The following is a 25,673-nucleotide window of genomic DNA, read 5'->3' as shown; positions in this document are numbered from 1 at the left end:
TTAGCTACCAAAGGGACCTTATGGACCTGTAACTTGAAGCTTCAAAGGTACGTGAATAATTGACTAAACTCTTTAGTCATGGGATCCACCATCTGTTAACTGCCAGGCACTCCACTAAAGACCAATAGCAGAACTCTCCTTACCACAGATATATTATGTGTCCATCTTAACCAATCAATAGTGCGATAACCCTTCACATATTGCTCGTAAGTATAGCTCGACCAATAACCGTTATGCCCCTATAGTTACATCTAACTCCTTAAGTACCACTGAATTCTCTAATTAATATAAGTCATAGTCCTATTATGACTGAGTCCTCTCTTCCAAATAGAAGTTGTGGCCACTATATTCAAGCCCCAGAATTAGCCCTTAAGGGAGCAATCTCTCTACTTATAACCTGCTTCGGGAAAGGAGTGAATTCCATCTTGTGTATTGAGTTCCCAACTCCCAGATTAGACAAGTCCCCAAAAAGGTAGGCATGTTGAGTTGGCAATCTGGTCACTCTCACCCATACTAATCAAAGAACAGCCCTCAAAGGCAGGAGTTCCCAAAACACTAAGGATTGAGGTCGTGTCACCTATGGTCATTTAGATGAGATGTAAATCTCTAATATCAATGGCGTTATATACAGAGTTTAGTCATATTGTGGTCCGGTCTTATACTAACTTTTTGTATAGGACACCCCCGCTGGCACATCTCCACATGAATGGTCAGGATCTACCATCTGTAGTAGTTTACAACACTTGCAAACCTCTACAAAGCGGGCCGTATCCGTAGCGTCATCAGGATCAGGACCTTAATCCTTATACTACAGACCTATTTAGGTTATCACTTAAGTCATGATCCACTTGTATATCACATATACATGCTTAAGTTTACATAAGATAACCATGGAGTTTTGTTTATTGGATATGAGTAAATGCCAGAATGAAATAACAGTTATTTTATTCATAAAACAATGTGTATCATTATAAACAACGAGACTCCAGGAGAATTAGGATACCAGTCCCAATAGACCGATCCTATCCAATGGACTTGAGAATTCTATTGGGGAGATGGTTACATATCCTGCTTAGAAAAGATTGAATTTGTCATAACCCTAACGTCCTCTCTTTCGATTACTGAAGACGTTTACATCAACCACTAGAAGCCCTTAGAGGGTAGCTTGTATAAGCTTAACTCTGATACTTCCTTCACCATGGGAGTGGTGGGCTTTAAAGTCATTATTTGCTAATGGAGAACTTATGATTTTGATGCAAAAACCTATAAAGTTCGTTGATATTGTTTAGCTCGTCAAGACTGCTGCTCTAGATAAAATTATTACAACTGAGGAATTAGAGATTTGTAATTTATTAGTTGAAACATATTCGATGATTCTTTGAAACATACTTGAAGGTTGGGTTTGTTTTAACAACGAAGTCCAAGCCTTTGTTAATGGCATCGAGGGATTATTTTAGGCTTCACTTTTTGCCGACGAAATGTAACTCCATTCTCATTATGGCGTGTAATACACGACAAACCAATGCCTTAGGGAATTGTTTGATGTTGTTTGTGTAATAATTTGATATCCTTTAGTTCCTTTCTTCTTTTATAAACCGAATCGAATGAGTCGGTTTAAATTGATTAAATGCCAATGTGTGAGCCGCCAAACGTGGTGAAGCAAAACTTCAAAACCCTAAACCGATTCCCTAAAACCCTTTTCTCAGTATAACAAATTTAGGAACTCTTTGAAGAGCAAAGGCCACCATGGCTCCCAGCTTTGTGTTCGAACCCCCCAGCGACGAGGAAATTGATCTCTCCGAAGAAGAAGAAGAAGAAGAGGAACAAGAAGAACAAGAAGAACAAGAAGAAGCGGAACAAGGAGGGGAAGAGGAGGATGATGAACCCCTTTCTCACCGTCGCACCGAGTCTCCTTGGGATTTTGCCTCCTACTCCGAGTCAGTGGCTGATGAACATGCCCGTAGAAGCACCACTTCTGTTGATTTCAAAATCTCTAAACTGCTTGAGAATCGTTCCGCAAGCTTCACTCCTACCGCCGATGATGATGGTCAAAGTTCGGAAGAAGAATCTGACAGACAAGTAACTTTGTTGCTTTATCTCTTTTGTGCCAAATGCGAATTCGTTTGATGCTAATTCTGCCGTTTTGTTTTTTAGGAAGATTATAGACCGGAAGACGACGACGATGGAACTAGTAATGCTGATGACAGTAAGTCGTTTTTTGCGCCTTCTGATGGGGCTTCCTTTCATGCGAATTCGTTCATGGAGCTCAACTTGTCGCGCCCACTGATTCGAGCATGTGAGGCTTTGGGATATGCAAAGCCGACGCCAATTCAGGTTTTTTTTTTAAATGTTTTTCTTTTCTGTATTTATCATTATAAATCCTTTTTGTTCTTGAATTTGATTTTCTTACTACCCTTGTTTTTCTTTCTACCCTTGTTGGGTAGGCGGCCTGCATACCGTTGGCATTGACTGGACGTGATATATGCGGAAGTGCAATTACTGGTTCTGGAAAGGTGGGGATTTATCTTGACTTTCTTGGTAGTAAATTGCCACGAGAATTAGAGTTGTTGGAATAGGATGGTAGTTTTGGCTTTCGGGGAATTAGTTTTATGAACTATTGCATAAACTCTGTGAGCTGGACAACGACGGAGTTATTTGGAAAATAAGTGTGAGAACACCGGTATTGCTATTATTATTGATTTTATCCTTTTATGACAGACTGCAGCCTTTTCACTACCTACTTTGGAGAGGTTACTCTATCGGCCAAAACGTGATCGGGCAATCAGAGTTCTAATCCTAACTCCAGCAAGAGAATTGGCAATCCAGTAAGTACGTTGTTAAAGATTAAGTATTTTTCCTCTCATGTTTTCATGTAATCAACCAATTCAGATGCTATTTTAGATTTAGTCTACATATATGTCTTGTGGGAAAGTTGTTGGATATCTTTTAATGAAGTGCCCATTTTTAGTTCTTGTGGCTCCTTAGGCTATGTTGTAGGAAATATCGCTTGAAAGACATTGAATAAGCTTATAAGGGCTAGCTTCTTAATAAGAAGCTATAAAGGGTTAGAATGGATTAGTGGAAGTCTCAGTAATGGTGAAAAGGTTTGGATGCAGGTTAAAGTAAAATTGATTCCAGGAAGTTGTGGAAAAAGAAAGAGAGGAAAGTACATGGAAGTAAGAAGAGAAAGAGATGAGAAATAGATAGTAATGTGAAGAAGAGTGAAATAGTGTGGTGTATGTGTATCAAGTTAAGGTGGAAAAAGATATTAGAGGTAAAGGCAAAAAAGTGTGTATTTTGAAGGAAAAAAGAACATAAGATGAAAAGAAAAGGGAGAAAGAGCCTGTTATTGAAAAAGAAAGTGAAATAAAAGAGGAAAAAGAAGAATAAAAAAAATGCTTGTGGAAAAAATGTGTCTAAGTGAAAGATGAAAGAGTGAAAAAGATAAAGCCTCTAAAGGGTGTAATCTCTCAGATTCACGAAGTCCATCTGTTTTGGGTTTCAAGATGTTTACATGTTTGTCCATCGATTTTGGTTTTTCTTTTCAATCTGAATTGTAATGTTGAAGTTTGTTTGGAAGAGATTATTTAAATGTGGGATAAAAGAAAAAATCAGTGAATTAAACAGAATAACAATGAAAAAGAAAAAGGAGGGACAAAATCCCTTAGGTCACCTTTTTGTCTCCTTATGCCAGAATGGAGCAATCAGATTTGTTGCATTGAGATGCTAGCACTTTGGAAAATCCAATCAAAATATTCTATATCCAGATTTTGAGTCAAGCGACATTGTAATTGTTTTTTTTTCCCCTTTTTTATTGATATTATGAAAAGTCACCAAAACAACTGAAAGACGAAACCAGAAAAACTATCTGCCAAGATTTTGGAAACTCTATAAACCCAAGAGAGAACTTGCATATTGTAAAACCACTTGAACGAGTACGAACCACGACCCACCCTTTGCAGAAGCTAAAGGAGAGGGTAAATCCTTTAACTTTGAAGCCTAAAAGAAACCTAATTGGAAGCATCAAGTTTCTGACCTTATGATAAGCCTCTATCAACAAGAAGATGCTTTTGAGAGATTGTAAAACCCATAGTTTATGCAACTATCATGGGTTGACATAGTGGTAAAAAAAGGCCATGGGTTTAATGAAAGACTTAAGGGGAAATGTGTTCAATCCATGGTGGTCACCTATATGAAGCATAGGTACTTCATGTGAGGCAGAAAATCGGTACCGATACTTCTAGATATTTCCTAGATACATATCTGATACACTATGTGGCATATCTGTTCTTTTTTTTTTTTAAAAAAAAAATCAGATATGTGTCTCCCCTTCTCAAACTAAGTGGCCTATGTAAAACTCACTAAATAAATAAATAAATAACTGAAAAAACAAAACCCTAGAATCATGTAAACTTCTTCTTCACGCCCGAGTCCCCACGAAGTCACACAAAAAATAACCTACTTGATTATCTTCAACAATTCAACGAAGAAGTTCTTCATTATATCTTCCTACTTCTCCCACTAGTCTTCTTCTTTGATTGATCTGACTCCAATTTGCCACCAACCTTTTCTATTGTATTTTATTGACTATTGTATTTCAATGTTTATGATGCTGCCTTTTGTATTGTATTTTAGTGTTTATATTATATTTTGTATTATTGTCATTAACTTTACATTTTATGCTTGTAAGCGATTGCATTTGTATCTTTATGTTAAATTTACATATATCCTAGTTTTTTTTTTTTTTAAAAAAATGTATCCGTATCCTAGTTTCTTAAAAATTGATGCATCGTTGTATTCTATCGTATCCATATTTGTGTCTGTGCTTCATAGGTGGCCACCTACCTAGCATTTAATGTCCTACGAATTTCCTTAGCACCCGAATGTTGTAGAGTTAGGCGGGTTGTCCCGTAAGATTAGTCGAAGTGTGCGTAAGCTAGCCTAGACACTGACAGATATTAAAAAAATTATATTCCTTGAGCATAGCAACTTTTCCCTAGGGAAAAAGAATCTTGCAACATTATCGTCTGACCACCTAATTTATCCGGATAGAAAAGGTATATTCATTTAGTGCCCAATTAAACACAAAGCTAACATTGAATATGCTTTGGAGGATCTATTTTGTACATGCGTTCCTCCTGTACATTTTCATGTTAATACTAAACGAATTAAGGCACTGTGCTGTTTTTTTCCTCCAGAGTTCACAGTATGGTAGAGAAACTTGCTCAGTTTACTGATATCAGATGTTGTCTGATCGTTGGTGGGCTTTCAAGAAAGGTATGACCTAGTATGCTTTGGTGACATTATTTCCATGATGCAGAAGTTTGAATTTTCTACATATATAACATTTACTGGAATTCTTATTCTATATTCCAATGTATTTTCTAAACAATCTGTCATGTGAATTCACATGATATATCATGCTTGTTTCGTCATAAATGTGAGGATTTAGTAAAGAATTAAAATGCGTTACTGCAGGGTTGTTGACTTGTTTTCCCAAGAAATATGTTTGATTTTCTCTCCTTTCCTTAAATTTAATTTTTTTCAGGAGCAAGAGGCTGCCTTAAGATCAATGCCTGATGTTGTTGTGGCAACTCCAGGACGCATGATTGATCATCTACGTAATTCCATGTCCGTAGATTTGGATGATTTAGCAGTTTTGATACTGGATGAGGCAGATCGTCTTTTAGAACTTGGATTTAGTGCTGAAATTCGTGAACTGGTATACTTTTGCCTCCATGGGGCAATTTTAATGATGGAGATTGTATTCTTTGATACATCTATTTTTTAGTATTTGGTGTAAATAGTTCTATTTTTGTGTTAAAGGTTCGTCTTTGTCCAAAAAGGAGGCAGACAATGTTGTTTTCTGCTACCATGACAGAAGAAGTTAATGAGCTTATCAAGCTTTCCTTGACTAAACCATTGCGCCTCTCAGCTGACCCAGCTACCAAGAGGCCAAAAACATTGACAGAAGAGTAATTTGCAACTTGATTTCTCCTCTGGAGTTCATTAATTAGTTTATTTTTGTAAAAAAAAAAAAAAAAAATATCTTAACCCGACAGTGTTTTATCTGTTGGATGACTTTTTTAGTTATCAATAATGTGTATTGTGCTTGCAGGGTGGTCAGGTTACGTAGAATGCGTGAAGTGAATCAGGAGGCTGTACTCCTTGCTCTGTGCTCAAAGACATTTACTTCTAAAGTTATTGTATTTAGGTACTAGAATGGAAAGTTCATTACTTTGTTTTTGGCTTCTTTTAAATGGAGGGATGCATCTAATTCTTTTACTGAGTAACGTATCTGACAGAGGTCCCTTTTTCAGACCCTTAAAAGCAATTGCCTTCTGGATCAACTGAGTCTAGTTAATTTAATATTTTATTATTTTTTCTGTATAACTAGTGAATTTTAATTTCATCATTCATTTTGGTTGACCCGTAGTGGAACCAAACAGGCTGCTCATAGGCTAAAGATTTTATTTGGATTAGCTGGCTTTAAAGCTGCTGAGCTTCATGGAAATCTTACCCAAGTTCAGCGTCTTGATGTGAGTGATTTCCTGTTCAATGCTGGAATCATTAAATCAAGATCCTCAGTTTTCCCTTCTGTATGCTGATCGTTAATTTTCTTTTGTATAGGCCTTGGAACTCTTCAGGAAACAGCAAGTTGATTTTCTTATTGCTACTGATGTAGCTGCTCGGGTGCGAACTCATTTTTATTTTTGTTTCTTGTCCAATAGATATAAAATATAGGTGAGAAAAAATCAGCTAAATTAATTTTACTAATATGTTTTTGCAATTTATGCTATGGTTGAAATGTTGTGTAGGGCCTGGATATTATTGGTGTTCAAACTGTTATAAACTTTGCATGTCCTCGTGATCTCACCAGGTAGATATTGGGTTCTGATTTGTGGTATTTGTCACCATGCAACCGTATTTACTATTATTGGCTTCGCATCCTTATTTGCTCTTCATGGATTATTCACTCTTTATTTTGTTTTAATCCACATTTATTTTGTATCTTTCTTCTTGGTTAAATGTTTCTCATAAAAAAAAGTAATAAAAAGTACATACACATTTGTTTTCCTTTCTGGAGCAATGGGTATGGCTTTCTAATACGCTTATTGGGTTGGAAGTTCTGCGTATGATTTGTGCCCATCGATCTTATTGGCTTACTACATTCTTTATGCAGAAGGGAATGCCTGTGATTTTTCCCCATAATATTTTACCTTCATTTCCTTTCACTCTTCGAATATCTTTCTAATTTCAGATTTTATTTGAAAATTTATGTTTTTTTTTTAATTACGCTTTACGCTATTCTAGAAATTTTGGATTAAAAATTTTCCTTCAGAATATTCTATGCACCAAAATGTATTAATGCTCACAAGTACTACATTTCCATTCATGTTGAGACAGTTGATTTTGACCATCTAATTTTTATCTGCTACCTCATTTCCATTCATGATTCCTTGAATCAAATAACCCCATATAAATTTATAATAAGGCATGCATCAATAATTTTTATATTTATTATATTGGATTAATGGAATTGATTACATTCTTAACTTTCATTTTTTTTTGTAGCTATGTTCATCGGGTGGGTCGTACTGCAAGAGCTGGTAGAGAAGGATATGCTGTTACATTTGTGACTGACAATGACCGATCTCTTTTGAAAGCCATAGTGAGTAACAATTCATTAGGAAAATAAAATCGAAAATTGGAAATTATTATGAGAGATCTTTTGGGACAAGGGGGGTTGGTCATTTTGTGCTGTCTGGAATCTATTTGCAAGAGCGTTCTCTCTTAGGTTCATGCTTCTTGAGGCTGCAGTTAGGTTTTTCTGATATCTCTGGTCTTTCAACCAAAAGCTGAAGTTAACTTTAGGTGCTTATTGGTATTTACAATAAGAAATAAGAAACTCCTTTATATAGAACAATGAATTCTTTAGGTATAATAAACTATTTCCGTTGTACTGTTAGGATCAGGGGACTCCACACAACATTCTTCAGCTGCTTCTTCCTCCTTTTTCAGGCTGCTTTTCCTGTTTATTGATAATTGGTGTCATTTCTTGTGACTTAGGGTTGAATTTTTTTGCATCACCTGGTTTTTGTTGGACATTGTCTGCCTTATCTTCATTCAAGTTTTGTTTATTCTGAATTAACCGTGGATCTTGATTCAATTGACAGGCTAAGAGAGCTGGTTCCAAGTTGAAGAGCAGAATTGTTGCTGAGCAATCCATAAAAAAGTGGTCTGAAATAATCGAACAAATGGAAGACCAAGTGACTGTGATTCTTCAGGAAGAAAGGTTTCTTCATATGGCTGTTTCTCTGCTTGTTTGTCCAATTTCCCTTTCATTTTGCTGTTATTAATTTTGAAATTTTGTAGAGAAGAGAGAGCTCTAAGGAAAGCTGAGATGGAAGCAACAAAGGTACTATTGTTCATACTTCTCTGTTTCATTTTCATCTTTACGTTGTATTATGAATTGGCAGTTTGCATCATATATTTCAGTGTAACATCACATACCCTCTATTTTTACTCGAACCTTTTACCAACTATGGTCAAGATTTTGCTCTTTCTTTGTGTACCCAGGCAGAAAACATGATTGTTCATCAGGAGGAAATTTTTTCACGCCCTAAAAAAACCTGGTTTATAACTGACAGGGAGAAAAGGCTTGTGGCAAAAGCAGCCAAGGTCAGTACTTGTTGATGTATATGCTTGAAAAATCCAATGTTTGCAACAAAGTTTGGATGATTGTGTGATGTGGACTTGGGCTCTTAAGCTTCAGCTTGCCTTTATGATAGTTTTGTTTCCTTGTCTGGAACATGTCTTGTTATACATGCACTATTTCAAGTTTGCTCAATTTCTTTCCATGATTTTCCTCAAATGAAACATCAAATTTTAACTTTTACTTCTGTTGAGAAAGAAGGAATTGCTCTCTTGTCAAATCCAAAAAGATTTTTGTTCTATTTGCTTTGAAATAGTAGAAATGGTGAGCATTTAGTACTGACTTTAAATTACGTACGCATCAGATTCCTCGTCTGTTTGCAAATTTTATAATGAATAATTGTGCTCTTTCTATTTTTTTCCTCAACTAGGCATCTCTGGAAAAGAGAAAGAGTTCAGGGAATGAGGCCCTAAGTGCTCAAGAAGCCGAGGACCAAAGGATGAAAGAAAAAAGGAGGCGTGAGCGTGAGGTGTCGTAACATTGCATGAATTAAAACATTCTTTATATACTTGATGAGATCTATGATTTGAGCAGAAAAATTTGATGTTGGAGGAAGAAGCTGTTAGATCTATGATTTAAGTTTAAAGTAATAACCCTGAATGGTACTTGATGAGATCTATGATTTGAGCAGAAAAATTTGCCAAGGAAGAAGCGTAGGAAATTGGAAGCAGCTAGAGAAATGTTGGAGGAGGAGAAGCAAAATGACAAAACAGGAGTATGGCTTTTTCTCTTTCTCCTATTATGACATTTAAATAGTGTATTTTTTATCCAAGCTATTATATATTAAGGAACAAGTAAAAAGATCAACTTATACTGCATGTGAGAAGTAAATTTTAGATCCACCCATCATGTATCTTATTGACTTTTCTGTAAACTTTGCAATTATAATATAAATGCAGCTAGAGAAATGTTATTGGGCGAATTGCAAAATCACCCCCGAAGTATGATGGAAGTTGCAATTGCACCCTCAAACTTTCAATTGTAAAAATTGGACCCAAAACTTCTAAAAGTGTTAAAATTGGACCCTTGAACTTACAGTAATTATAGGAATTGGACCCACAAATGTTAAATATTGAACTCTCAAATTTATACAATTATTACAATTTAATAAATTATGTAAGTTTGAGGGTCCAATTTTAACATTTGTATAAGTTTGAGGGCTTGATTTTTAAAATTGAAAGTTTAATGATATAATTGTAACCATCACATGCTTTAGGAGTGGTTTTTGCAATTTACCCAATGTTATTACTCATTACGTATCATTGTAATTCGAGTATATTAAGTCTCTTTTTATTTCCTCAATGAAAAGTATTTTTTTCGTTTTAAAAGAAATAATCTAAATGCAGGGTGGTGGAGAAAATAAGAAAGGCAATTCTGGATTGTCACTTGTGAAGCTTGCCTACCGTCGGGCAAAAGCAGTGAAGGCTGTGAAAAGGGCAGTTGACTCGGGCAAGATTGTGAAGAAGCAAAACCAAAAAACTAAAAAGTCTTCCCACAGAACTCAATCGAGGTCCGAGGAGATGCGAGAGATGTTCCAAAGCGATATGAGCGAGCAGAAGCAGAAACGACGTGGCAGTGGCGGTGTTGGAAAGAAAAAGTCTAAGCATTCCTTCAAAAGCAAGTCAAGGTACAAACTTATTATTCAACCTTCCAAGTTATAATAGAGGCATCTAAACTATCAGCTATTCTCTTAATATTATCGTGTCGATGTCGAATGTATTCTTCTAGGTACAAGCGTAAATAGAGACTCTCATCAGAAGCCGATTGGCAATCTACATTCCTTGTTCCAGTTTTGATGGCAGATGGGGAAGAGATAGCTTCAGCAGTTATATTCCAAAATTATGGATGGCTGTATCATTCCNCCCCCCCCATAGTTTATTGCTTTCGGTTGTGATGTGCATTGAGAGTCAAAATGCACCATGCAACTTTGAAGCATAACCAACTAACACAACATTTCTTTACAGAGACTACTTTATTACTAGGACGTTTATTATATCAATTTTGAAAGTATATTTCTTTATAAAAGTTCGATATGTTATTTTACTATATATATTTGATATTATGTTGTACTATTCATTCTATCAATCTATTATTTTACATAGAGGTGTTAATACATTACTCCAATGTAATGATCACAGTATACAATGGATTATTAATATATCATTAAAAGTTTATGATGTCATGATTAAAAGAAAAACTTTTTCATTTCACACTAAAATCACTCTAAGTTCTTTAAAAGAAACTTCTCACTTATTTGTAAAACAGAAGTTTACTTAAACTTATAACTTTCCTTTGCAATATATTGTATCATGTCAAGAGAAACAACTTGAATGAATGGTTATTTGTTTTTTCCAAATTTGTATGAATTCCTAAGATTTAGAAAAGTATGCCTAAAAGAAATGACGCCATTGAAGACCAATTACATCAATTGATGAGATAAATAAACTCCACAAGGAAACCTTAAATTGTAGCTTGCTGTCTTCTCCAAAAGATCTCAAATTAAAATGAAAGAGCATTTTGATACGATCATCATCATCAAAGGCAATAATTTGCTTGTAAGAAATGCATTATCACTAATAGCACCATGAGTTTAAATATCGCAAATTTTCTGAATCAGATGAATTTTGAACTACAAACTTGAACATAATTTAACTAGTTAAAGTAATACCAAGAAGTCAAATGTTCGACTCTCCATTCACGTTTTGAACTAATAAAGATAAAACACAAGTATGAAAATAAAGATAGAAAGATAAGGAATCTTAATCCTTTCATTATGAAACTTGCTTTTTCTTCTTTGTCCTCATCCTAACTATTCTGCTAACTTGGTTGAATCAATAATATGAAAATTCTGAATTAATAATTGTATCAATTTAGACTTTTTTTTAGTATTATATTTTTAAACCGTTACTATTAAGACTTATTTTTTACCAATGCTGTACCAATGCTGAGACTTCTTTAAACACAAATCTAACGTAATATTAGAGAACAATCAAGAGGGTAGTGGTGACTTCCAATAATGAGTTTTTGTTTATCTTCTTTTCCAACATCTTTATGCTTTATGTAATGAAAAATAGAGACCTCACAACATAAGGTTAAAGCACAAAGACAGTCAAACAAGATAAGAAACAAAAACTAGCACACCAAAGAAAATGAAATTACATATAATTTTGTTCATTCTATTTCATGCAGTCTTTGTACTTATAAAAAGTAACTTTTTTTTTATTTCTAATTATAAAAACTTAACACAAAGTTTATATGCAATGAAAACATTTTAACACAAATTTGTACTAAAAATGAACTGTCATACTGAAAATTTGGTTAAAACAAATTAGATAAAAAAAGAAATTGAAGAGGCCATAATTATCGCTTATCATAAAACAATGATCAAAATGAACATTGCAAAAGTATATAGACTAAAACGAACAAAAGTGATCAAAATTTAAACCTGTAGTTTAAAAAAAGGTACACTAATTATAAAAATAAATTCATATCATGGAAACAAAATTTCATATTCAAAGCATACCCTCATTTTTGAACAACTTGCATTAGAAATTAGAATGCAATTACACTAAAATAAAATGAAATATAATACAACATAGTTAGACTTGTGTGACAAAAGATGGCAAGAGAAGGATTTGCAAAGAAAGTTTCTATCCTCAGTTATCCCATATTGCAGATACAAATGATTCTAACATTCGGTGATCTAAAGAAAATTCCTTTGGTAGCTTCCTGAGGAAAACCTTGAACCTAAGCCTTGAGCCATGTTCTCAGGATCAAAATTTATGGTCTTCCTACCAGCAGTTAAATCCTTCTCACGATCCCAAGGCTTCCATGGATGTTTTCCCACCCAGTCGTCTTCTTTCTCCACCACCTGCTTCGATTTTTTCTTTCCACGGCTTTTTGCACCTTCACGGTGCTTCTCTACAAGCGATTTAGAGCGTTTTTCTTGATTATATTTGTCCACTAAAGCTGACTCTGAACTATATTTCTTCGCTTCTTCATTTGAAGCAAGTGCAGCGGCTTCATTGTATGCTTCCAAGTAACTGATGGATGAAAGATTGAATCAACAATAGTTTGTGTTTTGTTATGGATGGGAATTGAATTTTTAAACTTTTGACTCTTCAAGGTAACGAATGCGCACCTCATCTTTGCTTTCTGAGCTCTGTCAAAAGGCGTATCAGTCCAAACACTCGTGTCGCCACGACCTTCCTTGGAGCTCTTGCTGAATCTAGAAGATTGCATAGTCATGCCAGGCTGGAAGAGAAGGCACAAAGTTCAAGACGCAAGCTTGATGTTAACCATATCAAGAAGTGTTCAGGCGTAACATCAAGTAGACGTGCCTACATGATTAATGGTTTCAAATGCCGAACTATTTAACGTTCGGTTCGTTCTTCTACCTCTAAACGACAGTTTTGAACCTTCAAATGCTAATAGTAGTATAAAATGAATAAGATATCAATCATGTAACTTTCCTCTATTTTCCAAGACAAAAACCTTAATTTTATTTCCCATTTTAATGAAAATTTAGCAAGGATACTTGAATGAAATGCTACAGCTCAGCTACCTTTTTCAGAAATTTAAAACATCTAATAAGAAATCACTATTTTCCTTAAATAGTACAAACATCTAATATATATAATATATAATTGCTAACTATACGGTTATATATATATGTATATATATGACACGGAGAGGGTGAGACATGACTTGAGAAAAGTGTAAAATGTAGATTATCTGAAACAGTATAAGTAGCAGATGTAAAAGAGAATTAGGACCAACAGGGAGAAAAAGGTGCCTTACCTTTCTTTCAGGAGGAAGGCTGGTCATCCATTCATCTCTTTTGGGTTCTACTTTAACTTCATCATCCATGTTGGCAAGGAGTTCTTCATCACCCTCCATTGATATTCCTGCAGACAAGGAAAAAGTTTCACCATGAAACAAAGACATAGTTCCACTGATTGCAGCCCCCAGAAAACTGCACTAATTTCTAATGGCAATATTCATGTATAGCTTCCACAGCAAAAGCGCACAAACTGAAAGCAAACACAATTCATACACTACTAATTCACACGACAGTAAGTTATTCGTGAATAGCTGCAAAAATTGGTCACTATTTTATTGAACATTTATTCATCGGAATGTGATATTCATTATAGTAGCAGTTGTTAAGTTTTTTCAAATACTAAAATGTAAATAAAATTTCAAGGATAGTGATAGGCCTGGGTTTGATGCCATTCCCCATCCTCTACTCCAAAATAATATTAGGGTGAAAGTTCCATCCATACCCGTCTCCATCCCCAGCAAACAAAGAAAAATGCTAATCTCTACCTCCTTTGTGTACCTTCTTTTAGTTCCCCAAAATCCCTCCCTCCTCCCTCCCTCCCTTTCATGGACAATTGGACAAATAGCACAAATGAGAAGATAACTTAGACCCGAATGAGGATACACACCAATTTGTATTACACACATCACTCCTCTTTAAAGATTCTTAATGACCTCAGACATCTGAATTTGTATTTCACTCTCATTTGTATTGCTCAAGATGGTTCAGTTTTACCCTTATTGCATCATTGGTTAAAAGCTAATGTGATCTTCCGAATTATTAGAAAAACAATAAAATAAAAATAAATAAATAAATAAAGATGTCTAACAGCCTAAAAATAGGAGAAAAGAAGAGTAAAACGAAGTAGAATTCCACTATCAATGTAGAAAGAGAACATAGACCTCATGAATAGACATCGATCATCTAACCTTGTGATTTTCTCCATTTTGCAGCCTCACGCATCCCTCTTAATTCAACCTATGCAAGTAAAAATATTAATTCAAAATTGACCTTTGCACTCATACTGGTACGTAGAACTTGAATCAAGATGCATACTTTAAATTGCTCCTGTTCCTCCTTGAATTTAATTTTGTCATCCAGTGCCTTCCGCTGCAAAATTGGAACATTACATGTAAGAAGCTGGTCCGCTTTTTCAAGTCATGTTGATGCAATTACCAATGAAGTTTCTTTGTATTGAGTGGCAAACATGTTTCTTTGTCAATTTGACCTTTAAGTGTTTCTTCTTAAGAGTACCAGTGCAATCAGATGAGACTATAGACATTGAAATTGAAAGAATCAGCTTTCTGCCTGCATCATCTTATGAAGCATTTTTCATTTGTTACATTTGGTAGCCCTTCATTACATATCAATTGTGCATTTAATGAACAAGAAATTTCTGAGATCATTTAACGTTCATATTCATATAAAGAACAGAAAAACCTCAATTGTCTGATAATATTAAATTTCTAAAACAGTTTGAATTGACAAGTAGTTATATAGCTTTTCTTCTAAATCCCAGAAAAAAAAACAAAAAATAACGAAAATTTTACAAGAAAAGCAAGAGAGACTCCAATTAATCATAAAGCAATGAAGGTGGGCATCACAAAACTCTTGGTGCCAGAAAACAGAAACATGCATGAATACACGTGTCAATTGATAATAGGTTAAACAAGTTCCCAACTAAAATTCCACAGTACCACCGAGAAGCTCAAAATGTAGCTAGAAACTTCAATTCTGCAAAACATTTTGAGTTTTTTTTTTTTTTTTGTATGTTATGTTGGAGAATGTTACGAGTCAGCAACCTCAAAATTTCCCATTGATCTTTCGTGTATAAAATTCTCTCTCTAGACATCTGATTTGCAAATACAAGCTATACATTCAGGTTTCTTATTTAATCAGAAAAAAAAGAGTAAATACAAGCTAAATATTGGTTGCAACCACAAGAAGAGATCGTGCAACTAAAAGATTTCTCATTGTCAAAATCAAGTTCACATCAATGGAGGAGAAAAGAATTACCTTATCAGGATCTTGTAATTCCTTGAAAGCATTATTTAATCGAATAAAAGCTTGGTTAGCCTGAGGATGAGAGCATTTGTCTGGATGCACCAAAAGTGACATTTTCCAGTACCTGAAGAAAGATGCACCAGAAATTATTGAAATGCCACTTAATATTATGGGCATTGAGGAATAAATTCATGATTTTAATTAAATCTCCTATAAGGTTACAATCATAGATTCATACATCAATGCCTTGGACATAATCTACAGTAGTTGATCATAATACTAGTTAATATGAAATATACAGGTTTCAAGAGCTAGAAAGTACCCATATTTTTTTTGGACAAGGGAATGTACTTCATAAATAACTCAAAATCATACCTCTTTTTAATATTTTCAATGGAAAGGTTTCGGTTCAATCCCAATATGTCGTATGGACTATCTCCCTCAACATCCATAATTCTTGTAACCTGAGATGAAAATATTATTGGTTGAAATATAACATTTTTCATGAAATGCTTCTGCATCAACCTATATGCTAACATTATAGAACCTTTGTTCCATTTTGAAAAGAGGTTTTTCACTTCATACGAGATCCTTTTGTTTAAGAATTCTCGTCTCAATGTATTCCTTTTTTTATTGTAAGAAATCGAGATTTCCTTGAGAAAGTGTAAGAATAACAGGGCATACAAAAAAACAAGTCCAACAAAAAATGGAAGTCCAAGAACTAACTATAGAAAAGGACTCCAGTCTCAGTTTATCCATCTTGTAGCCAGTTGATATAAAATAAACTTGACTACTCTTCTCATCAGACATCAGGACAGCTTTAATTATGTAACATCCCGAATTTCAGAGAAATTTAAGTTAGTTATCTCAAATTATTGAGTTTTAGTTTCCCTTTTATTTTTGGAAATTGGGATTAAATTCAAACAATTGAAAAGCTTTTATTGATTAAGCTGAATTTAATTGATTAGAGATTTGAACTAATTATCTTAAAAATATTGAATTTTGTCTCCCTTTAATTTCGGATTTTGGAGCCAACTTAAAACAATTGAGGAGATAATCAATTTTATGTGGTTTTAAATTGATCTAAATATTTGGAATGATTTAATTTGTATAAAATTGATGGATTTTACGTCCTTTAATTTTAGTTTTTGGAGCCTAAATTAAGCTAATTTGAGAAATTAATTGATTTATTAATTTGATAAAATCTTTGGAAATTTTGAAGATATTGTGATAAAATATTTGATTTATCTTTTTAAAATTTGAAAAAAAATGAAATAATTGGGATATTTGAAATTAAAGGAGAGTGAAAAGAAGCAGAAAATCGAAGAGAAAGATAGCAGTTCAGTTTTTCAGCGACAACTTCCACAAAATTTTCGATTGCGAAGTTTGAACCGTTGGATCATGTTGAAATTTGGTCAGTCTGTTCGAGACATATAGGGTCTCGTTTTGAACGGTTGTATCGTTGTTTGAAGCTCTGATTTATCCATAATCACAGCTGAATAGAATCTTTAAAACTGAAAACCCCCCTTCTCTCTCACTCTCGCAAACCCTCCTCATGCAAGACCCTCACTACTAGCCGCTAGCCTAAACAATTTGCGCCTACCGACAGCAACACCCGCCGCCCGTCTATGGTTGCTGCCGCCACTAGTGCTATTGTCGTCAGAATTGATATTTTGGGTAAGTTATTTGGGGTTTTATGGGTTTTCTTGGAAGATCTTGAATACCTATCAAATTTTGGTTTAAGTTTTGGCTTACCCATATTGTTTTGATGTTGCAATTGAGTTTTACAGACTCTCAAGGTGCTTTCCGACAAGATAAAATTGTTCGGCGTCCTGTTTTGTAAGGTTTGAGGTTTTTGTTGAAAATTTTTTGATACCCATTAAGTGTCAGCTTAACTTTTGTTTTAATTGTGATTTTTGGAGTTTGGATTAGAAGGTCTAAAGCTGCTGTCCATTAGAGTTAAAGGTTGATTTTGGTGATATAGTTGTTGGATCGTGTTGATTTTGAAGTTTCGAAGTGGTTTTGGATCAAACCACGTGTTGGGTTAAGTTGTTTGGAAACATTAGGGTTAAGTTGTGATTGGAATTATGTCCTAAATGATGGAATTAATTTTGATTTTTGAGATAGGGTTTGATTCAAGAATTGAAGGATTTTGAGGTGTTGTCCACCAAATTTGAGATCAATTTCGATACGGTTTAGGTAAGTGATTGGACCTTGGAACGGTAAATATTTGGCCTTAATGGATAATGTAAATTGGGTGATTGAGAATTTTGGCCTTATTTGAAAATCCTAATTTTGGTTTGTGACATAGGGCTTGGTTCGTGTTCTTTTTGGGTGTACAGGAGTTAAGATTGATTGAACTTGTTTGGGCTAAAATTTGAGGTAAATGTCTTTCTCTTAGTTCGCTTTCGAACGAGTCGTCCTTCACCGCATGATAATGATTGGATTGTTTATTTTAGACTGATTGGACTATCTATTTTAGATTGATTGGACGGTTTAATTTAGACCGATTGAACTGTTTATTTTAGACTAATTGGATTATTAATTTCATGATAGGGATTGATTGGACTGTTTTGACTGTGATGTTATGTAAGATTGACTAAGGGCGTACTAGAATTACTTTTTTCCCTGAGATAAACGACTGTGATTATAGCAAATGAGTTATATGTGAACTGATGTATGCTAAGTTTATATGGTTCTTGTTAACCTTTTTTATTTGGGTAGGAGTACACATACGACTGATTGTGTGCTCCTTTGTGTCCACACCATGACTGTATATGTGCACATTTACGATTATTCGTGTACCTTCGGGATACACACTATGGCTGATGCGTGTTCCCTTCGGATTACGTTTACGACTGGTTTGTATACCCTTGGGTTACACACTATGACTAATGCGTGTTCCGATCACATTTACGACTGGTTTGTGTACCCTTGGGTTACACACTTGACTAATGCATGTTCCTTCGTAATCGCGTTTATGACTGATATATGACCCTTTGGGATCACCACAACTGATATGATATGGATGTACACCAATGTCTAGATAGATTGGTTAACAGGTTACCTAGAGGGCCTAGTAGTGGGTCACTTATTAAGTATTTCATACTCATCCTTTCTTCCTTTATGGTTTTCAAGCAATGACAGGAATAGGCTGGCGAGTGACCGACGAAACCCGTGATAGAGCCATATGGGGACAAGAGAAATTGCTTCCGCTCAATCTATGTTTTTTTTTTTTAGTCATTTGAATGTTTTGAAACTAGAATTTGATGTCAGACAGAAAATTTTAATGTTTTGAATATTTTCTTTGTAAATATTTTTAGGGGATCCTGAATAAATATTTTATTTATTGATTGAATAAATTGATTTGAAAGAATCTTCCCTGTTTCAATAAATTCATGCTTTAATGATCAATATGGTTTGAATGTAAATCTATAAATATGAGTAACGGTCATTGTCAAAGTACTCAAAAGGTTGGGTCGTTATAAACTAACTCCTGAGAAGAGGGTTGACAATCAACTCAACAAATGCCATATCCTCCTTTTCCAATAATAATGGAAATTTGAGATTTAGCATGAGAGATTGAATTTTTTGCCCCACCAAACTTATTTTAGCATATATTATAACGAGTCTGATAAAGCATACCTCTTCAAACCGTTCTGCCTCATTGGCTGTTTCAGCTTCTGCAACCATAGCAGGTGGTGGAGGCCCGACAAATAACTCATCGTCTTCCTCCAACTCAGCTTCCCTGGAAATATAGAAAAGATGGAAATAAGTCAGTTTCACTGATATGTCTGTTCAAAAATTTCAATCTAAAGATTTACATGATCAAATAAATATTCATAACATTTAATGGAATACCTAAGCTCAGTTTGTGCTTCGGTTAGTTTTGCTGCAGCAGCAAGCAGCTCAGCTGATGGCATTTCAGGGCCAAGCATCCTGAACCAAAATATGAAAGGACAACAACAATATCAAATTGAAAATTTCAAAGCAATACCTAAACAACGAGAGGCTATCAGGTTACTTCCAAGATGATTGAGAAACCATTTGACATGACACCATGTGACGAAATCAAGAACCATGTCCCAAGAGTCAAACATTATGTTGTTTATACTACGTTATTGGGTTATTTAAAAAAGATGATTGAAAACCAAGTTCAGACCCATGTGAACATAAGGAGAACAGATAATGGGCGTTCTTCACACATCTTTAGAACTCTTTTCACATGAAAAGGACTGTTCAGCAATCCTTTTGTGGGGATATCAAAAGAAGAAATAGAAACCTTGAGGCTCTTAAATGATTGGTGTTAAGCACTTTTGCTCCTAAGATTTTGGGGAATAGCCACCTCTTCGAGAGGGTTGTTCTCTTCCAAAAACGCCCCACAAATCCAAAAATAACATACCTCAACCTTAGGTCTCAAGCTACTAAAAGGGTAAAATACTTCTCACTCCCTCACTTTCACTCGATTTCTTTGTTTAGCCTTTCTAAAGCGAACATTTACTATAGAAGGCATAACAGGTACGTAAAAAGCTAACAAGGGTAATACTTCTAAAACACAAATGTTGACGACTGGTTGATTCATGCTCCAATTTCACACTTCCAATCAAGTTTCAAAGCCATTTAAGTATTACGACCTATAAATAACTAAATGGAGAAATTAGTTACCTTCTTTTAGGACCACTGGCTTCACCATCTGGGTATGCCAATTCTGACATATCGTCCTCTCTTGCTTGTGTGGTTTCCATATTCAAAGGTGGTGACGACTTATCATCCACAGTTACAGAATGGTCAACCTGGTTGCTCTTTTGTTCCATATGAGTCTCAATAAGTGGTCCAATAACTTCCAGAGTGGGACGGACATTGGAAGGTAGTAAGAATACCCTTTCTTGAGACTCTTCAAGATTTAATGAAACAAACAGCTTCTTCAAACGCTTGGCCAAAGACCTTTCAGAAATTCCGCTAATATCAACAGCTTGTCCATCATCAATCATCTTGAGAAGCTATTGACAAATAAGATTAGAAAAAGTATGTCATAAAAAAACAAGGAAAAGTAAAAACAATTATTAAATGCAATGTAAGAGTGTTGTAGTAAAAATAAACGGCAGTTATAGGTTAGTTTCCTACAGCGTGTCTATCATCAATCATTCTCAGTAAGAAGATGTTGTTTATGAAAGAAGATCATAACAAATATCAACCACAAAAGTGTCACAGGAAAAACAGAAAATATATGCTGGTAAGTTGTATCAAGAGTGTAAGATAAACAAACAATCGAATAAAATATTTGGCAATAGAGAATATTTAATTCATCACATCAAAATACTTGATTTTATCCCCTATAAACGTGATGATCATTAATATCTTTGGTTCCCAAAACACCAGATGACTTTTTTGCATAACAAGTTCCAGAAAGGAAAAAATATATATATATATATTACAAACCTGAGATATATTAAAAGAAAAAGGTACAGATTAGGGGCAGTGAGGGGAAGTCCCCCTCCCAAGAGAAACTACTTGCAAGAAATTTTTCCAATTGTCGAAAAACATCAAAAAAGAATAATTACAAAAGAATTTACTGTTGCCACAACAGCACCAAGAAGTATCCAGTTGTAGATTGCTTAAAGGATCCTATCCCAAGGCCACCTTTGGAATAGAGAGGGAAGTCCCTTTCCAATTTACAAGGTGGGTACATTTTTTAAAATCACCGCCATCCCATAAAGAATCCCTATCCAAACAATCCATCTCTGTTTCCACATCCACCCGACATTTGAGAAGGGAAAAATAGTATAAGTGAAGTATTTAACATTAATTGAGCCAAAGATAAACTACCCCCTTTAGATAAGAGAAGGCCTCTTCATTTGCTCAACTTAGACCTAAACTTGTCGGTGATAGGATCCCAAACAGCAAGGGGAGCAAGACCCAAGTAATTAAAAGGCGAAGCTTCAGTTTTACAGCCCAACACCTCAGCCAAGTCCTCTGTTTTTCCTACTCTAACATTTATCCCAATACATGCTGGTTTCCTAAGATTTAAAGTTAGACCAGAACATCAAATCACATTCTAACATCAATTCTCAACAATTCATGTAGAAAAAGGTCATTTTTCTGTGTCCGTAAGTCAAATTTCTTTCTTCATTTTTCTCTCATAGATGAAATCTGATTAAAGTAAATTCTTTGTGAACAAAAATTCAAACATCTTCAAATTTACTTGTTAGATTACATTGAAAATAAAAAGTAAAATAAGCTCATGTAAATGACACGTTACTCAGGAAACCAGAGGACCTGTTTTAAGATTTTGGAATTGCATCCAACAAAATTTATTCTGGGTTAGAGCATAAATGTAGCAAGCGAACAGAGCATGACAATAGCAGCAACTTTGGATGCTCCTTTGGTAAATTACCATACTTGGAACGGCTTTTGAACTAGTCGGAAAAACAAGCTTTCTAGAAGCCTGTTGAGGAAAGAATTTTGAGAGGACTAGAAAAATGGAAGAATTATGCTGCTATCTCAAGCACTCCATCAAGGGTCTATTAGAAAAAAATCGCCTATGATTGAGAGGTTGAAAGAAGGGAAGTTTGCTCTAAACAAGTCTGTTTCCATAAGAGATGAATCACTTGATTCATATCAACAACCTCCCTTGCCTACAAATTTCGAGTCGAGCATCAAGAGCTTTTGGAAACTTTTTCCTTATCTTGTTCTTTTTCTGCAGATACTTTTAACTAGAAGCTTATGCATAGTTTTGCCAATTGACAGTTGCTTTTGCAACCCATTGGTCTTGTGGGGATATCTCATCTCCTCTTCTCTGGTATTAGTATACATTTCTCAATTTCAAACCCCCTGCCAACAAGCCATCCAACTTTCATGAAACTACCCTTCCTAACTAGAATTCAAAGATTCAACAAATATGCACAACAATGACAAATGAGAAACATAATCAGAATAAGCTAAAAATTCAAGGCAATGACCTGTTTTAAGTCGTTCCCAACATCAGGAAATTCCTTCAGCAGCTGGCGTACAATCACTTCAGGCTCAATAATTTTCACCTTCCGTCTATCAGACCTGCTATCAACAGAATCCCCTGAATGGGGTGATTCATTATCACTCTCAGATCCATAATCATCCCTCTTTCTCTTGCTCTCCCTTCTCAATTTCTTCTTTCTCCTCTTTCTATCTCTCTCCCTATTCCTATCTTTTCTCTTCCTCTCCCTATCTCTACTCCTCGACTCTCGTTCCTTGTCCTTCTCCCTTCTAGAACTGCCACTGCGGTGATGGCGGCGCGACCGCATAGAGGAGCTGTCGGAGTCATCGGAGGAGGACGGTGACGATGAAGAAGGCTCGTCTGAATCCACAGTACGCTTCTTTTTCCTCCGACTGCCCATTGAAAATTTGTAGTGAACTTTTCGATGGCGAAATTCAGAAACTCATCCAAGGACTGGGGGCTTGGAGAATTGCAATTCGATCGCTGCAAGGTTTCATTCATCATTCCAACAACTCTTATAGTTGTGTTCCTAAAAAAAAATAAGAAAATAAAACAAAAATAAAAACCTTGGGGTCTGATGGAGAAAAGAGTGGTGGCGCGATCTCTCCAACGGCGGGGGGTTAGCAGCTGAACCACTGTTTCTGTGAGGAAGCGGCGGCGAGGTCGTCGGGAGCCGAGACAAATATTTCAATTTTAGGTTGGAAAAATTTCACACCCAAAAATCAAAAAATTTTCTACCAATAACTTTTTTCTAGGACAATTAGTAAAAATGGCAATTTGGAAGTTTAGAACTCCTTCTAAAAAGAATGTATTTCTTGACCCCTTATAATAAGAAATTATCATTATATTTTTTTTTTTAGGAAAAAGATTCAAAACTACAATCCCTCCCTCCATAATCGTTTTTTTTGCAATCCTTCAAATTCCTTTCAAAACTCCTCATATTTTTTCGATTTTTCTTAACATTTTGGTTCATCATCTTCAAGTTCATCCATTCATCTTCATCAAGTAAGTATTTATGCACATTTTAGGAGGGTTTTGGTTTGGGATTTTTTGACATTGTTCTTGATTTTATGGGTTTTCATGGGGTTTCATGATTTTTTTAGATTTTTTTTTTTTTTTTTTTTTGTAAAAAAACATTACATTTTAGAATGATTTAAGACCTATAATAGTATATGAGTTGATTTGTACATTAGAAACTAATTTTTTGCTTTAAACTCCGATTTTCTAATTTTGAGACTCTACAATTCGATGCAACCCGACCGGGCTTCTTTAGATCTTGATCAGGTGGGATGGGTTGTGAGAAATTGGGACCGAAAAGGGGGGCGGGACCGAGAAGAAGAAAGTGGGCTTGACTAGGAAGAGGGCGGGCCGGGTGAGATGGGGCGGGACCGAGTGAGAAGGGGAAGGGACCAGGTGAGAGGGGAGTGGACGATTTTTGGCCCGGTCTCGGGACCAGCTAGGTATGAGGCTGGGAGACTTGGGAAACTGGGCAGGACCGGGCTAGAAGGGGAGGGGACGTTCCTTTTTCGCCCGATCCCAGGCCCCGTCGGGTATGGGGCCGGGCCAAAAAATAGGAACGGGGACTGGGTAACTTGGGACTGTGAAGAGGTAGGCGAGACCGCTATTGAATTTTGGCCTGATCCCGGGCCCGACCGGGTATGAGGCCAGGCAAAATACCAGTAGTTATATGGTTGGGACGGGGACGACTCGGGACTAGGAAGGGACCAAACCGGGCAATCTTCGAAGCTAGCTACTTGTTTTTGGCCCAGTTTTAGGCTTGACCGAGTATAGGGCCGAGCCAAAAACCAGTAGCTTACATTTTTTTTTTTTTTTGTATTTTTAAATATTCTGATGCATTTTTGTGTTATGTTGACTTCTAATTTATCTATTTGATAAAATATGTAGGTTATAATGGAACTAGAAATTAAGATTCATCTTAATGATCATTTTTCTGTAGTCATTTCTTGTTGTTCCCATATAGGAAAGGCTATCCCTAAAATTGAGAAAAAACTAACGCCGACACAATTAACCATGTTTAGACAAACATGTTTTGGTCCTCTCCTTGACACAAACATCATCTTCAATGGACCACTGGTTCATTATATTTTTCTTCGAGATGTAGAGGAACCTAGAAGAGATGTTACTAGTTTTAATCTTATACAGAATAAGGTATCATTCAGCCAAATAGAGTTTAACCTTATTACAGGACTAAAACATCAAACTAAAACTGTGAGGGGAGAAAATTCTTTTGTAAGACTCAGAGCTAAGAATCTAAATGATAATGAGGATATGAAGGCATATGAGTTGGACTCAATTTTTCTAACACTTGAGTTTGAAAACGATGTTGATGCAATGAAAATTGCATTGTTTTATTTTATTGGGTTCGCTATGATGGGTAGAGATGGGAAAAAACAAATGGATTTTAAAAATTTAGCGATCATAAATGACTAGAATAGATTTTGTAATGAGGACTGGAGCAAGAAACTTTTTGGAAATACAATCAAACGATTTAAACAAGGATTGAAAGATAAAGCACTGGCATATAAGGGTAATGTAGATGGAAAATAACAGACGTACAATCTTTACGGGTTTCTCCATGCTTTTCAGCTAATTTAGTTAATTTGATTTAATGAATATTCATTTAATTACACCACTAATACACACTTACATTTCATATAGATATGGGCATACGAAATGATTTCATCATTATCCGGTCACGTTACAAACAGATTGAATGACAATGCGATACTAAGCATTTTGAGATGGCCGTGCTCACATTCTCCACCATATGGAATGATTAGAGATGAAGTCTTCAGGTCAGTTGCAGTATGTTCTTTTTTAAGTTTTTTGAGTTAGAATTTTTTTCATGATTATAGCTTTTCAGTTTATTTATTCATTATTACAATTTTTGTAGGTAGGGATCACATTGCAACTCGTTCCATCTGAGGAAGAGATTCAGTTTATGAATCGGGCTATGAAGCCACTCATTCTTTCAGTTGTACCACCTGCACCACCTCTACCCACAAATGATGGCGATGTTGCTGGACCACTAGAACCGCCTCTACCCATAAATGATGGCAATGTTGCTGGACCTTTGAACACTAAAGAGGTTAATCATAGTAATAGTGAACAAAGGCATCACGGGAAAACCAAGAAAA

The 25,673-nt window shown here is 35.3% G+C and overlaps 2 protein-coding genes across 2 annotated transcripts; one reads left to right on the top strand and one right to left on the bottom strand.

Annotated features, from left to right (window-relative positions):
* Nucleotides 1-1,638: 1,638 nt before the first annotated feature.
* LOC120087203 (DEAD-box ATP-dependent RNA helicase 28) lies at nucleotides 1,639-10,741 on the top strand. Its single transcript, XM_039044111.1, has 19 exons — nucleotides 1,639-2,079; nucleotides 2,155-2,334; nucleotides 2,445-2,513; nucleotides 2,719-2,825; nucleotides 5,199-5,277; nucleotides 5,549-5,722; nucleotides 5,827-5,975; nucleotides 6,119-6,214; nucleotides 6,437-6,539; nucleotides 6,631-6,693; nucleotides 6,819-6,880; nucleotides 7,576-7,672; nucleotides 8,178-8,296; nucleotides 8,377-8,419; nucleotides 8,581-8,682; nucleotides 9,087-9,185; nucleotides 9,348-9,431; nucleotides 10,063-10,343; nucleotides 10,445-10,741. Exons 1-19 carry the CDS (start codon nucleotides 1,747-1,749, stop codon nucleotides 10,458-10,460), a joined length of 2,256 nt encoding a protein of 751 aa, XP_038900039.1. The 5' UTR covers nucleotides 1,639-1,746; the 3' UTR covers nucleotides 10,461-10,741.
* Nucleotides 10,742-12,206: 1,465 nt separating this feature from the next.
* Nucleotides 12,207-23,283, bottom strand: LOC120086212 (DNA ligase 1). The gene is made up of 12 exons (XM_039042747.1): nucleotides 23,082-23,283; nucleotides 22,502-22,998; nucleotides 20,208-20,542; nucleotides 19,404-19,481; nucleotides 19,188-19,290; nucleotides 15,918-16,006; nucleotides 15,555-15,666; nucleotides 14,595-14,648; nucleotides 14,468-14,516; nucleotides 13,517-13,623; nucleotides 12,858-12,970; nucleotides 12,207-12,759 (listed from the first exon to the last, which is right to left on the bottom strand). Exons 2-12 carry the CDS (start codon nucleotides 22,913-22,915, stop codon nucleotides 12,420-12,422), a joined length of 1,794 nt encoding a protein of 597 aa, XP_038898675.1. The 5' UTR covers nucleotides 22,916-22,998; nucleotides 23,082-23,283; the 3' UTR covers nucleotides 12,207-12,419.
* Between the last annotated feature and the right edge of the window lie 2,390 nt (nucleotides 23,284-25,673).

This window comes from Benincasa hispida, chromosome 9 (assembly GCF_009727055.1).
Source record: "Benincasa hispida cultivar B227 chromosome 9, ASM972705v1, whole genome shotgun sequence".
Lineage (NCBI taxonomy): Eukaryota > Viridiplantae > Streptophyta > Magnoliopsida > Cucurbitales > Cucurbitaceae > Benincasa > Benincasa hispida.
This window is presented reverse-complemented; position numbering and strand designations above follow the sequence as displayed.

What these genes read in the sequence shown, in the direction of transcription:
- LOC120087203 (XM_039044111.1), top strand. Translation starts at nt 1,747, where the DNA reads ATGGCTCCCAGCTTTGTGTTCGAACCCCCCAGCGACGAGGAAATTGAT. An exon ending in GATCTCTTTTGAAAGCCATA is followed by an intron (nt 7,673 to 8,177) that starts GTGAGTAACAAT and finishes TTCAATTGACAG; the next exon opens with GCTAAGAGAGCTGGTTCCAA. An exon ending in GTGATTCTTCAGGAAGAAAG is followed by an intron (nt 8,297 to 8,376) that starts GTTTCTTCATAT and finishes GAAATTTTGTAG; the next exon opens with AGAAGAGAGAGCTCTAAGGA.
- LOC120086212 (XM_039042747.1), bottom strand. Translation starts at nt 22,915, where the DNA reads ATGGGCAGTCGGAGGAAAAAGAAGCGTACTGTGGATTCAGACGAGCCT. An exon ending in AGGCAGAACGGTTTGAAGAG is followed by an intron (nt 16,007 to 19,187) that starts GTATGCTTTATC and finishes TTTTCATCTCAG; the next exon opens with GTTACAAGAATTATGGATGT. An exon ending in AAAATGGAGAAAATCACAAG is followed by an intron (nt 13,624 to 14,467) that starts GTTAGATGATCG and finishes CCTTGTCTGCAG; the next exon opens with GAATATCAATGGAGGGTGAT.